Raw genomic sequence first — 13,701 nt, 5'->3', positions numbered from 1 at the left:
ATTAAGTAGGTCATTCTCTCTCCAAAGAATTATAATGGCATATTTCTTTGATACAATATTAAATTAATAATGAATCAGAAAAAAATCTTTTGGTAAAAGACTTCATAACAGATCTAGCATCACATTAGTGCTTACCAAAAGGAAATGAACAACATCTCCTCTGCAGAAAGCAAGCATGGGGTTCACGTAATTGTGCACTGCCACGAAGTGCCAGGCCAGCAGCGGGACACTGGAAGGGTCCATCTGAGTGAGGGGAAGGCCAGAAAAAGTAATCACCATTAAAGACAAAAAGACAAAAGGAAAACTGATTAAAAACCGTTTGACCAGTGTTCCTTACTAAAACTTCTTCCTATTTCTCACTAAAATGCACAGGAAGCAGGGACTGATTGAAAAGTGTCATGAGGAAACTTTCTGGGTTGGTGATAATGTTCTACATCTTATTAGAGGTTTGGGTTACAAAAGCATAAACACTTGCCACAGTTCAGCAAATGTACACTCAAGATGTGTGCATTTTATTGTGTGTAAACTTTATATGAAAGGAAAAACTTAGATGATGATTGAACTTCAGCTAATCACATGCATGCTGAATATTTAGGAAAAAGAATACTGATTCCTGCAATTTACTTAGAACTTAATAAAAAAATAATTTGATGAATGGATGGAGAGATATATAGTAAAGAAAATATAGTAAAATGTTAACTCTAGAATTTAGGTGGTAGGTATACAGATATTCAATGTAAATTTATTTCAACATCTCTATTTGTTTGAAAATGTTCATAATAAAATGTTGGAACAAACACCAATAAAAAACATACAAAAAGATGCACACTTACCACCACGATAAACCTCAATTAGCCAATGAAGCTAACCTAAGAAACACTAACGGCAGTCTAAGCCAGCTTTGCCAGGCTTCCGCTGGGTCCCAGAGATACACAGGGTACCAATAAGAAGACAGAAGGGTGATCTCCCTAGGTATGAGGGCTGCTTTCTGAACTAGTCTCAGTTCTGTATTATCATTGTCCATCCCATTCCATCAATACTTCTCCATATACAGACTGGGAGACCACAACTCTCTTGAAAACAACTAAGCAGGAAAGGAAAGGGAAGCTGGGTATGCATAACACAATCTGGGAAGTATCATTCCCCCACCCAGAAGTAAAACCCAAGGAAAGAGTATGTAGTAGCAATATATGCTGGATATTACAGTGAGGTATTTTCTACAAGTTCGGTATGTAAGCAGCAGCTGAAAAGCTTAAAGCAATAAAGGTAGAAAAGTTCAGATTTCACGATCTCCAGAACAATGTTCTAGCCAACAGCTTATGCTGCCTTGATCACATGAAGCCCAGACAATAATACTCTTTGGAGTACTCACTTTCATTCTACTTAGTTTATGACTATCTCATGGAATTTGCCACTAGAAGTCATTTCCCCCAGCCTCCTGACATAGTCTTTTTGCCAATATGATGGGGAGGTTCACTCACCCGTCCATAGGGAAATGTCATCCACACTTTCAAGGATGGTTTCAATCCAATGACCAGTATCTTTAGGAGAAAAATAGTTTGTAGATTAATCCCATAATTTTCAAATGTTTTGGTATGCAAAGCATCTAAAAGTTCTGAGTTTCATCTTCTAAACCCACCTACCTTGGTTAAGGATGCCATAGCCAATAAGGAAAACTGTGTGATGGGATGATCCTTCAGGTCGGGTTTAGAATGGAGAGGCTCAATACAGCACACTTCACCCTTGGAACCACTGAACAGGCATCTAGATTCACAGGTTCTCACTCCCATCACTCTCCTAAAAATTTAACCGGAAACCTCAGAATCAATTTAGCAATGACCCAAGGCACTACCACCTCTAGCTTGGACTAGGACAACAGCCTTCTAACTCCTACTCTTGCCCCCAACAATCCAAACGCCACATGATAGCAGCATGATAAAGTAGAAGCCAGGTGTGTCACTCTTCTAAAAACACACCAATGGCTTGCAACTGCACATAAAATAAAACCCAAATTTTTCACCATGTTTTAGAAGGCCCTACATAAACTGGCTCCAACCTTTATCCCTCTCGCACCACTGTTGTTCCCGACAAAGTCACACTCCAGCCACGCTTGTCTTCTTTCCGTTGCTCCAGTAGGCCAAGTTTGTGCCCACCTCCTTCATCAAAGCCTTTGTGCTCAAATGTTCTTCTGCCTGAAACACTTCTTCTAGATCTTTCTATTTGTTGACCACGTTATCATTCAGGTCTCTGCTCAAATGTCACCATCTGAGAGAAGCCTTCCTAAATTATCCCCAAGTGCACTCCAGGACACTGACCTGTCGTATTTTCTTCACAGCACTCACAACAATTGAGGTTATTTCAGTTGTGTGTTGGTTTATTGTCTGTATCCCTACCCCCACCCCAACAAGAATGTAATTTCGATTATAGTAGTAACTCTGTTTAGTTCACAGCTGCAACTTTGGGGCCTAGAACAATGACTCTACATAGAGATGCTCAATAAACATTAGCTGACCAAATAAATAGCATTTTTAAGCAATTACTTTGTGCTCAGCAATGTTAGAAGGTCTAAGAAATACAAGAAATAGACACATTCTTTACATTAAAGAACTTATGGAAACATAATACACATTAAATAGTATATTCTGTTTTTCTAAACTCAGCTTTATAAGTGTTCTTCCATATATCTAGACAGTCTTGCTCTTACTTACAGAATAAATAGGGCAATTCCAGGGTAATAAAAACCTTCCTACACCTGGCTATTATAGTTTTATAATCAACTGGGCCGGTGGCCTAAACCAAAATTAGTGAAATACTCCAGAATAGTGGTTCCCGAGCCCAACAGCGCACAGATGCCCTGGGGAGTGGTTTAGAATTCCCACTCAAACCTGAAATAGAAATTGCAGGGTGGGGTGGGCGGGGTGGGGAGCAAGCCTGGAACACTATTGTTCTATTCCAATGTAAGCCTCCCCAGGTAACTGTAATACAGAACCATAATCAATTTTCAATCACATAGGTTTTCCAGATCTCCTCATGTTCAACTCCAAGCCATTAACCAGGCCTAGTCTTTTCATTTGTCAAGAAATGTCCATTATGCCCTGGCTGGTGTAGCTCAGTGGATTGAGCACGGGCTGTGAACCAAAGCATCGCAGGTTCGATTCCCAGTCAGGGCACATGCCTGGGTTGCAGGCCATGGCTCCCAGCAACTGCACATTGATGTTTCTCTCTCTCTTTCTCCCTCCCTTCCCTCTCTAAAATAAATAAATAAATAAAATCTAAAAAAAAAAAAAAAAGAAATGTCCATTAGTCTCTTACTTGAATGTCAATTCAAAAACAGAGCCTCCACTGTCATTGCAAATTGCAAGGGTTGGATCATCTGTAAACTAAACAGAGAAAAAAAAGTTTTCTTGTAGATTTTTAAACAATCAGTCAAGTGTTAAGAAGGTAACAGTAAAAAAAACTATACAATTTTAAAAATCTAAAACAAACACATTTAGCATTGAAATCACCTTAGCTAGAATTAGCTTAACATTCTAAACATGCAAACCTGGCCATATTCAGAATAAAAATGTCTCAATAAAAGTAAAACTGCCTTTCCTTAGGATAAAAGAAAAATACAAACTATGATTCACAGAAGCCCTGAAATTCTCTACTTGGGTTCTTATATTAACTTTTTCTAACTTGCTGTTAAACTGAATAGGATACTTTGGATATGTTTGCAGTTGCCTTGTTTTCAAGAACAGAGACACTATAAAAGAGAGTTGGTATCTTTGGGGAGTAAACTTGTCTGAATATGTTTTCTAAATAATCGAAGAGTTAATCCATTATATTTAAAATAGTTTAACTTTGCCCTGGCTGGTGTAGCTCAGTGGACTAGTGTGGGCTGCAAACCAAAGAGTTGCCAATTCAATTACCAGTCAAGGCACATGCCTGGGTTGCAGGCAGGTCCCCAATGGGAGCCATACCAGGGGCATCCACACATTGATGTTTCTCTCCCTCTCTTTCTCCCTCCCTTCCCCTCTCTGTAAAAATAAATAAAACCTTAAAAAATGTTTTAAGTAGTTTAACTTTTTATGTAATTGTTCCTAAAATGTGCTGCCTCCTTGCTCTTCTTTGACCAAATATACCTCAGTTATTATTAGTTACCCTTGAAAAACAAAATAATAAGTAACATTCACAATGACAGGCTGTCCTAAGGACTTATGGGATAAGGATAAATGTGGATATTGAATGATACAAAACTGAATAACTTAATTTGTATCATATACAGTGACTAGCCTCTCTAACCCCAACAGTTGGTGAGGTTGGTGCGGTTGGTGAGGGTTGGTGAGCCATCCTAAATGGCATGCCTTCAGGCTCTTAGCCAGGGATGGTTGAGGTATAGGAGGCTACCATAGAATGATTCCTCCTCCACCCCACGTACAGACATAGTAAAGAAGTCCCACACGTTTGCCCTCAAAGCCTAGATGAGCAGTTGCCAAAGTGGGAGGCATATACTCCACAGTGTAGGAAAAATAACAGGACTTGCATTTTTATTTATTAGTTTTCTACTCCTTGTATATGTGTTTTACATTGTGCTTAAATATTAGTACAGTGGTATGTTCATATAATTTAAGAATATATATACAACATGCAAGTCCAAACTGTTATTGATGGGATATAGGGTTAAGTTTGGAGAACAATGAGTAAGACTATTGAAGTGCAAGTGGCTACTATGAATCCAAAGCTTCAGAAGTATCTAGTCTTATGTATTTCTTGCCACCTGTCTCTCCAATGTCACAGTGTCTACCTGAACCACCACCTTTTATCACTGTTTGCAAGCAACACCATGGCTATAACTACGAGAATTTTAACCTCAGCTGCCTTCTTCTCCTTTCTCTCTGCCTTTATAGCTCATTTCCTATTGTTTCTCCCAAAGGCTTTTTTCTGCAAAGGGACTGGCCTTTCATAAACACCACTAACTATTATTCCTTCAACCAAACAATTATTGAGTAGCTACTGTGTGTAACACAAAAAGAAATGGGAAACAGATTCTAGTTTCAAAGATCTTAACCTATTAAAAGAGACAAAGCATAAACAAAACACTAACAACTATAACGTATTAGAAGTTGTTACATGCCATGTGAAAATAAAGGTCAAGGTAAAGTGCCACGATGTTCAGAAAGAAAAGAAATTCTCTCTGCTTTTACTTCTCTTGGTTGTTTTCATTGTTGCTAAATGCTTCAATGCTGTTCTCTCACAAAAGACTTTTATGTAACTAACCTAGATACAGACTCATAAAGTCCAGATGCTTGCAGACTTTAAAAAGCATATGTATGGATAAGAGAGGCCTGCACAGCTAAGAAACCAAATGTGTACCTGATTAAAATCTAGAAAATCTAATTTTAGACTTTCCTAGTTATAGTCCTTTACCTTTTATGCTTCTGAACATGGGCTTGACAGAATACAAAAATCAAGGTTTCCATTGTATTTATAAATAAAATCTGTTACCTAACTTGGTTTATTTTTTTTCAAGCCTGTAAGGAGAAAGCCAAGACTCAAATCTTAACGCTTTTTCTTTAGAGGACTGAAAGAAAATAAACCAACAGATTCATTTGTAAACATAATGCAAACTTCGGTTCTTCCATAGTTGGTGCCTTGAACCTATCTCAGCAATAAAATCTTGGGGGACCGAACAAAAAGTGCAAAGACCTTTTAAAATCTTCACATGCATTTCCATCAGGGCACTGCCTGTCTTTGCTGCCAACCTCTTATCTAGGTTCATGTCAATTTGCTCTTTTTCTGCTGTATCTATTAAACATCAATACGGCTAGCTGCTGAGTGCTACCCGAGCTAGCCCATTTCTGGTTTTCCACTCAGGAAGACATCTTGTTGTGCTAGTCAAACAAGAGATAGTTCATTTTCAAGAATTCTGTTTATAAAGAATTTACTTAACAGACACAAAGACATACGATAAAAATTATCAGAAAAAGAAAACAAAGATGTTACCTTAATATGCAATATTGCGGTTCCTGGAGGATGAGCGTCTGTTATTGATCTTAGAAGTTTTCCACTGGCCAAATCCCACATAGTGATCTACAAGACAACTGAATGCTTTAACAAACAAACGTATTGCTCTTTTTTGGACTTAAGTAGCCCACCTTCTAGCTGAAAAAATCTACCCCTGGTCTATAAACATTGCAGGCAAAGAGGTATAAAGTTAAAACATAACTAAAGGTTGCAGATGCATTCATGGGGCCTTCATTCCATCTTCATCCACCCCTCATCCTGCCCAATCTGCTCTTCCCTTTAGATTTTAAATGTTTTTTACACTGACAGGTCAAAGAAATTTCTTTAATGAGTCCATTTCTCTAGGACTGATAAAAATTATAGGAAAGCCCTACTACCAGATGAGAAAAACAATAATGTATTGCCAGCTTCAGAAGTGGAAAGAAAGAAATATCAAAATAGTTATCCAGCCCTGGCTGGTGTAGCTCAGTGGATTGAGCACGGGCTGTGAACCAAAGTGTTGCAGGTTCGATTCCCAGTCAGGGCACATGCCTGGGTTGCAGGCCATGGCCCCCAGCAACCGCACATTGATGTTTCTCTCTCTCTCTCTCTCTCTTTCTCCTTCTGTTCCCTCTCTAAAAATAAATAAATAAAATATTTTAAAAAAATAGTTACCCAAGAACACAGTAATAAGAATACACAGAGCTGATACAGTGTATTTAAAGATTTTATTTATTTATTTTTAGAGGGAGGGGAAGGGAGGGAAGGAGAGAGGGAGAGAAACACCAATTACAGCCAGAATATTCCATCCCCCAGCAAGATTACCACTGAGAAGTGAGTAAGAGATAAAAGAGTTTCCAGACAAGCAAAAGCTAAAGGAGTTCATTACCACTAAACTGGCCTTACAAAAAATGTTGAGGAACTTCTTTAAGCTGACAAGAAAAGGACACTAATTAGTAACAAGAAAACATATGAAAGTAAAAATCTCAAGGGTCAAAGTAAATATATAGGAAAGGTAGTGGATTAATCATTTTATAAAACTAGTATGAAGGTTAAAAAACAAAAGTAGCATAACTACAATAAATAGCTAAGGGCAACACAAAGTAAAAAGATATCAAGTGTAACATCAAAACCATAAAATGCAGGGGGAGGGGAAGTAAAAATGTAGAGTTTTAGAATGCATTAAAACTTACCTTGTTATAAACTTAATAAAAAAGGGATCTATAACATAAGGTCATCACACCACAAGAAAAGAGAGCAAGAGAAGAAAGGATCTACAAGACAGCCAAAAAACAGTCAACAAAATGGCAGTAAGTACACAGCTATCAACACTTATTTTAAATGTAAGTGAACTAAATTCTCCAAACAAAAGACATAGAAGTGGCTGGCTGGATTAAAAGATGAGATCCATCTATACAGTGACTACAGTAGACTCACCTCAGATGTAGGGACACACACAAAATAAAAGTAATGGGATAGAAAAAGATGTTTCATGAAAATGAAAACCAAAATAAAGATGGGGCAGCCATATTTCTATCAGACAAAATAGACTTTAAAACAAATTCTGTAATAAAAAATAAAGATGGGACATAATGATAAAGGGGTCAAGCCAACAAGATGAATAGCATTTGTAAATGTTTACAAACCCAACACAGGAACACCAAAATATATAAAGCAAATATCAATAGACCTAAAGAAAGAAATTGAGAGCAATACAATGACAATAGGGGGCTCTAATACCACACTTACATCAATGAATAATAGATCATAAGACAGAAAATCAATAAGAAAATATGGGCCTTAAATGACACATTAGACCAGATGTACTTAATAGATACACAGAGAATATTCAGTCCAAGAGCAGCACAATACAGTCTTCCCAAGTGCACACAGAACACTATCCAGGATAAATCACATGTTAGGCCCCAAAACAAGTCTCAAATTTAAGAAGACTGAAATCATATCAAGCATCTATACTGACCACAATAGCATAAAACAAGGAATTTTAAAATTCACAAATATGTGGATATTAAACAACATGCTACTGAACAACCAACTGGGCCATGAAGAAATCAAAGGAGAAATAAAAAAAATGTCTTGAAACAAATGAAAAGAGAAATACAACATACCAAAATTTATGAGATGCAACAAAAGCAGTTCTAAGACAGAAGTTTGTAACAATACAGGCCTACCTCAAGAAACAAAAAAAACCCTCTCAATTAAACAAGCTAAATTTACACCTGAAGGAACTAGAAAATAAAAACAAAGCCCAAAGTTAGTAAAAAAAAAAAATAGTAAATATCAGAGCAAAAATAAATTCAGTAAGATCTACAAAGACAATTAAAAAGATCAATAAAACTAAGAGCTGGTTCTTTAAAAAGATAAATAAAATTGACAAATCTCTAGCTGGAATCACTAAAAAAAGGGTTCAAATAAAAAAATAAGAAATGAAAGAAAGGTTACAACTGATACCACAGAAGTATAAAGCATCATTAAGAGACTACTGTGAACAATTATATACCAACAAATTTGACAGCCTAAAAGATATAGATCAATTCCTAAAAACATAAAATCTTCCAAGACAAAATCATAAGGAAACAGAAAATCTGAATAGACCAAATACTAGAAGGGAGACTGAATCAATAATCAAAAATCTCCCAAGACACAGAAGTCTAGGACCAGATAACTTTATTGCTGAATTCTACCAAACATTTAAAGACGATTTAATACCTATCCTTCTCTAACTCTTCCAAAAAAACTAAAGAAGAGATAACATTCCAGTCTTACTTTACAAGGCCAGTATTACCCTCATATCAAAACCAGATGAAAACGGGAAAATTACAGCCCAATATCATTGAACAAGGATGCAAAAATCCTCAACAAAACACTAGCAAACAAATTCAAGAAAACATTAAGAGAATCACACACCATGATGATGGGATTCATTCCAGAGATGCAAGGATGGTACAATATCCACAAATCAGTAAACACGATATAACACACTTAAAAAATGAAGAATAAAAATCATATGACCACCTTAATTGACAGAGGAAAAAATCATTTGACAAAATTCAATATCCATTTATGATAAAAACTCTCAACAAAGTGGGTTATAGAGGCAGCATACTTCAAACAATAAAGATCATATACGATGAGCCAACAGTTAACATACTAAACAGTAAAAAGCTGAAAGTTTTTCTCTAAACTCAGGAATAAGACAAGGATGCCAACTCTTGCCACTTTTATTCAACATCATTGGAAGTCCTAGCTAGAACAACTAGGAGGGAAAAAAAAAAAAAGAAAAAAAAAGCATCCAAATTGGAAAAGAAGAAATAAAGTGTCATTATTTGTGAACAATATGATTTTATATATGGAAAATGCTAAACCACCAAAAACTGTTAAAATTAATAAACAAATTCAGTAAAGTTGCAGGGTACAAAATCAATATACAAAATTCTGTTGTATTTCTACATAACAACAATGAACTATTAGAAAGAGAAATTAAGGAAACAATCTCATTTACAACTGCATCAAAAAGAATAAAACATCTAGCATGAAATTTAACTAAGGAGGTGAATAATAAAAAGTGTGGGCAAGAGTATGGAGAAATGAAACCCTTGTGTACTATTGTTGGAATGTAAACTGGTGCAGCCACCAGAGTAAACAGTATGGAGGGTCCTAAAAAAATTTAAAATACTGAGGTAGAACTTTCATATGACCCAGCAATTCCACTTCTGGGAATTTATCTCCCACAAATAAAAATACTAACTCAAAAAGCTATCTGCACCCCCATGTTCACTGCAGTGTTATTTACAATAGCTAAAATATGGAAACAATCTAAGGATCCTTGAGGGTATTATGCTAAGAGAAAGACAAACAACATGTGATTTCACTTGTATGAGGAATCTAAAAAACAAACAAAACAAAACTCACAGATACAGAAAACAGGCTTGTGGTTGCCAGAAGGGAGGGAACTTGGGGGTTGGGTGAAATGAGTGAAGGCAGTCAAGAGGTACACATTTCCAATTACAGAATAAATCAGTCATGGGGATGTAATGCCCAACATGATGACTACAGTCAATGATACTGTACTGCATATGTGAAAGTTGCTGAGAGTAAATCTTGAAAGTTCTCATTACAAGAAAAAAAATTATGTATCTTTGTATAGTGACAGGTGGTAAACAGACTTATTGTGGTGATATTTCAGATGTATACCAATATTGAATCATTATGTTGTACACCTGAAATTAACATAATGTCATATGTAAATTATACCTCAATTTTTTAAAAAACTGCATATTCTGGCTCAGTTAATAACAATTATTTAAAAATTTGAACAAAAGTCAGACTGAGCAATCTCAGGGTTAACTATACATGTCACTTTATAACACATATTTTGGTCTTCGAGATATTGATCCAGCCCTGGCCAGTGTGGCTCAGTTGGTTGGGCATTACTGTCCTGTAAACTGAAAGGTCTCGGGTTTGATTCCTGGTCAGGGCACTAGCCTGGGTTGCAGGTTCAGTTCCTGTTTGGGGCACCTATGAAAGGCAACCAATTGGTGTTTCTCTCTCACATCAATGTTTCTCTCCCTCTCTCTCCCTCCTCTCCCCTCTAGCTAAAAAAGAAATAAAAATACATAAAAGGATATTGATCTAGAGATACTATTTTTAAAAACTGATTTTTACACTGGCTTATGGAACATGAAGTTCATATTTACCTGTCCTTTAGCAAAGCCACAGAGAAGTCTTGAGCAGTCATTGTTAATACTGAGGGCAGAGATGGCTCCATACTGACCTCCAACACTAGTGCTACCCAGACATAGTCGCAAAGCTTGATTCTGATCTAAAGAAAGCAATTTGTAAAATCAGGTAAAAGAAATGGAAAGGTGTGAATAAATATATACAGGGTCTGGCACAAATAACATCCCCTTTTTATTATAAAATCTTTTATTATAAAATTATAAGCATGTAATTCTGTAACATAACAATATCACACTCAAGCACACCATATGACATTTTAGGGGAAATGTTCAAATTAAATCTATAAATTATTATGCCCATATTATAACCCCACCAACCATACTCAAGCAGGTGTTACTTCTGCCAGACCCTGTACTTAGTATAGGCTTGTTTTCAAATACTTGGGAGTTAGCAAGAATGAAATGATGTAGTTACATTAATTTTAAATATATGAATTAAGCACCTAGTAGAGGTTGGGCATTGAATTAGACACTATGAATGCAGGAAAAAAAAAAACAGTATCTATAAAGAAGCATAATATAAACTTGCTAATGATAAGTGAAAAAAAAATCCATTAGAAATCTGTACCTTCTTAAACAAACCATCTTTCATCACCCTCATTCCAGAGTTGTAGTTCTTGTTATTTTCAGGATGAAAAGTTATAGGGAATACCATCTTTTAAATAGTTTTAAAACTCCAAAAATCAAAATGTATTTATTTATAGTTTGACTGAAATTTATATTTATATTATCCATGAAGAAAGGGTTTCTAAGCAAATTATTAAAAAATTTATAGAATAAGTGTTAACTACTTAACAGAATTATTTCAAGTATCAACACTTGATATGCTAAAGGCAAATAATTCAAATCTCTACTAGATTAAGTTAAGGGAAAGGATTTGGCCTTAATCACCTCTGGTATCTCCAGGAGACACTCAAATATTTATTAAACTTTATTATCTAATAATTAAAAGAAATTCCTCCAAGGTATTTCCTAAGCAATACTTATTTTGTATAGTGTTGTTTATTGTACCCACTTGAAAACCACAAAGTAAAAAATTTAAATATAAGAAGGCATGCCTACAAAATTTAACTGTTTAGAGGAAAAAAATAAATAAAGCCACCATACTTGCACATTGTGGAGTTCTCTCAACTCTCCTGGCAATTATCTGTGCCTCCCTCAACTAGCATTAAAACAAGAAAACAGGCCCAAAATGGAGTCACTTTTGCCAAGCCTCATATGACCAAACTGAGACTTAATATTTAATTACAGTCTTGGCCTCTCCCAGGAATGGAATCTTAAACCAGCCAGTCAGGAATTGCCTGGTCAGTCCTAGTGGGTGATCTGCATGCTAGACCCCTGGTATACCCTAGAAAGGTGACCTTGCCACAACCAGTCTACCTTTTGCTAGCGTAACTTCCTTGTCCCATTCCATTCTGCCTATGGAAGTCTTTCATTTTGTAGAGCTTTTTGAAGCTCCTTTATATCTGCTAGATCAGCAATTTCAACCTTTTGCATCTCATGGCACACATAAATTACTAAAATTCTGCAACACACCAAAAAGTATATGTTTTGCCAATCTGACAAAAGGTATAATTCTGATTCATTCACACTGGACAGCTATTGTTCTGTTTGCTGCTGTCATTTTTTTAATTTGACAATCTAAGGGAAAAGAGGTCAGTGCCCTCATGAATCAGTTGGGTATGGCATGCTTTAAAAATTCTTGCTGCACACTGGCGTTGAAAAGTGCTGTCCTAGATGTTGCTGCCTTGATTTATGAATCACTGAGTAAAGCCAATAAGATCTTTACAATTTACTCAGTTATTTTTTAACACATCCACATGCTACTTTTGGTAGGTAAATGTCTTAGTTCCACTCTGAGACTAAGACCTCTAAGGTAAAGGTTATGAGTGAATTAATACACCCAGAATACCTAGCATGTTGCCTTGTGCTCAGAGACATCTGACAATCACCTTAATAGCTAATATATTTGCAAATCTTCCTTCTGCAAGGGTAAGTCTAGTTATCAGAAAGCCTACAAACATTCATTCTTAGGTCTAGGGAATAATACAATGGAAGGCCTTTTGCCTGTCCAAAGTGAACACTGTAAGAATATATTTCTATGTTCATAAGCTGGCTCAAATAGTAATCTCCACCTGCCCAAGGACTCTGACACAATTGATGGCTCTAAGGTATCTGGCACACAAAAAATACTCAACGTTACACAGGTCTGACCCATCAAAACTTAGAGATGTTACTACTGCTTTCTAATTTAACAAAGTTCATACTTTAAAATAGACTATTTAAGTATTCTTATAGCTCAGAAAAAGTAAGAATAGGAGAATTGAGGTATAGGATAAAATAGAAAATAAGGATACGATTAAGAAAGAGGAAATAGAGAGGAAAACAGCAAAGGAAAAAGACTTATCTGACTTGTAGGTTAAAAACCCAAACATGACTCTGCTCTCCTGACTTGTAGGTCCCATGGACTAAAAACTAAGACAAGGAACCAAATGATCGACCTTGGTCCTTCCTGAAAGATGTATTAATTTACAGCCCATAGGACTATCTATGTTAGTGAAAATACTCTAAACTTTCTTCTTGATTTTTACAATGTATTCATTATCTTTATAATACCCCTTTATAAGGTAGCATGACTATGAAGTGAGCACAGTACATAAAATGTAATCTATTTTAACTCCAAAAGATAAGTTATCAATTTTATTGCTGTCTTTATCCATTCTATTTTTATGGTACCATATTAACAAACTACCTATTTTACAATTTGTACTAACTTCAGAAAAGGTAGATTTCTGTAGAAAAAAGAAAGCAGAGTCTTATTGGAGAGGTTGCTTTGCTAGAGTAACTAAACATTCTGTAGTCCAGGTCATTCTGGACAATTCTGGGGAAAGGTACTTGATGAAAATAAAAATAAAACCTCTTCCAAACACTTAGAGTCTGTAGTTATATCGAAAGA

The 13,701-nt window shown here is 35.9% G+C and overlaps 1 protein-coding gene across 2 annotated transcripts in view; it reads right to left on the bottom strand.

Moving 5' to 3' along the window:
• The window catches only part of VPS8 (VPS8 subunit of CORVET complex), a 257,614-nt gene that overhangs the window by 200,382 nt on the left and 43,531 nt on the right, over nt 1-13,701 (bottom strand). For both annotated transcript variants that reach the window (XM_045851634.1, XM_045851635.1), the window contains 6 exons: nt 10,704-10,828; nt 5,986-6,072; nt 3,313-3,380; nt 1,644-1,797; nt 1,482-1,541; nt 136-243 (listed from right to left, as the gene is read on the bottom strand). In XM_045851634.1, coding sequence (XP_045707590.1) covers nt 136-243; nt 1,482-1,541; nt 1,644-1,797; nt 3,313-3,380; nt 5,986-6,072; nt 10,704-10,828 — 602 coding nt within the window. The remainder of the gene's footprint in view (nt 1-135; nt 244-1,481; nt 1,542-1,643; nt 1,798-3,312; nt 3,381-5,985; nt 6,073-10,703; nt 10,829-13,701) is intronic.

The sequence above is a fragment of the Phyllostomus hastatus genome, unplaced genomic scaffold (assembly GCF_019186645.2).
Source record: "Phyllostomus hastatus isolate PE091 unplaced genomic scaffold, TTU_PhHast_1.1 phas_contig_86, whole genome shotgun sequence".
NCBI classification, from domain to species: domain Eukaryota; kingdom Metazoa; phylum Chordata; class Mammalia; order Chiroptera; family Phyllostomidae; genus Phyllostomus; species Phyllostomus hastatus.
Note: the sequence above shows the minus strand (reverse complement) of the source record. Positions and strands in the feature narration are given on the sequence as shown.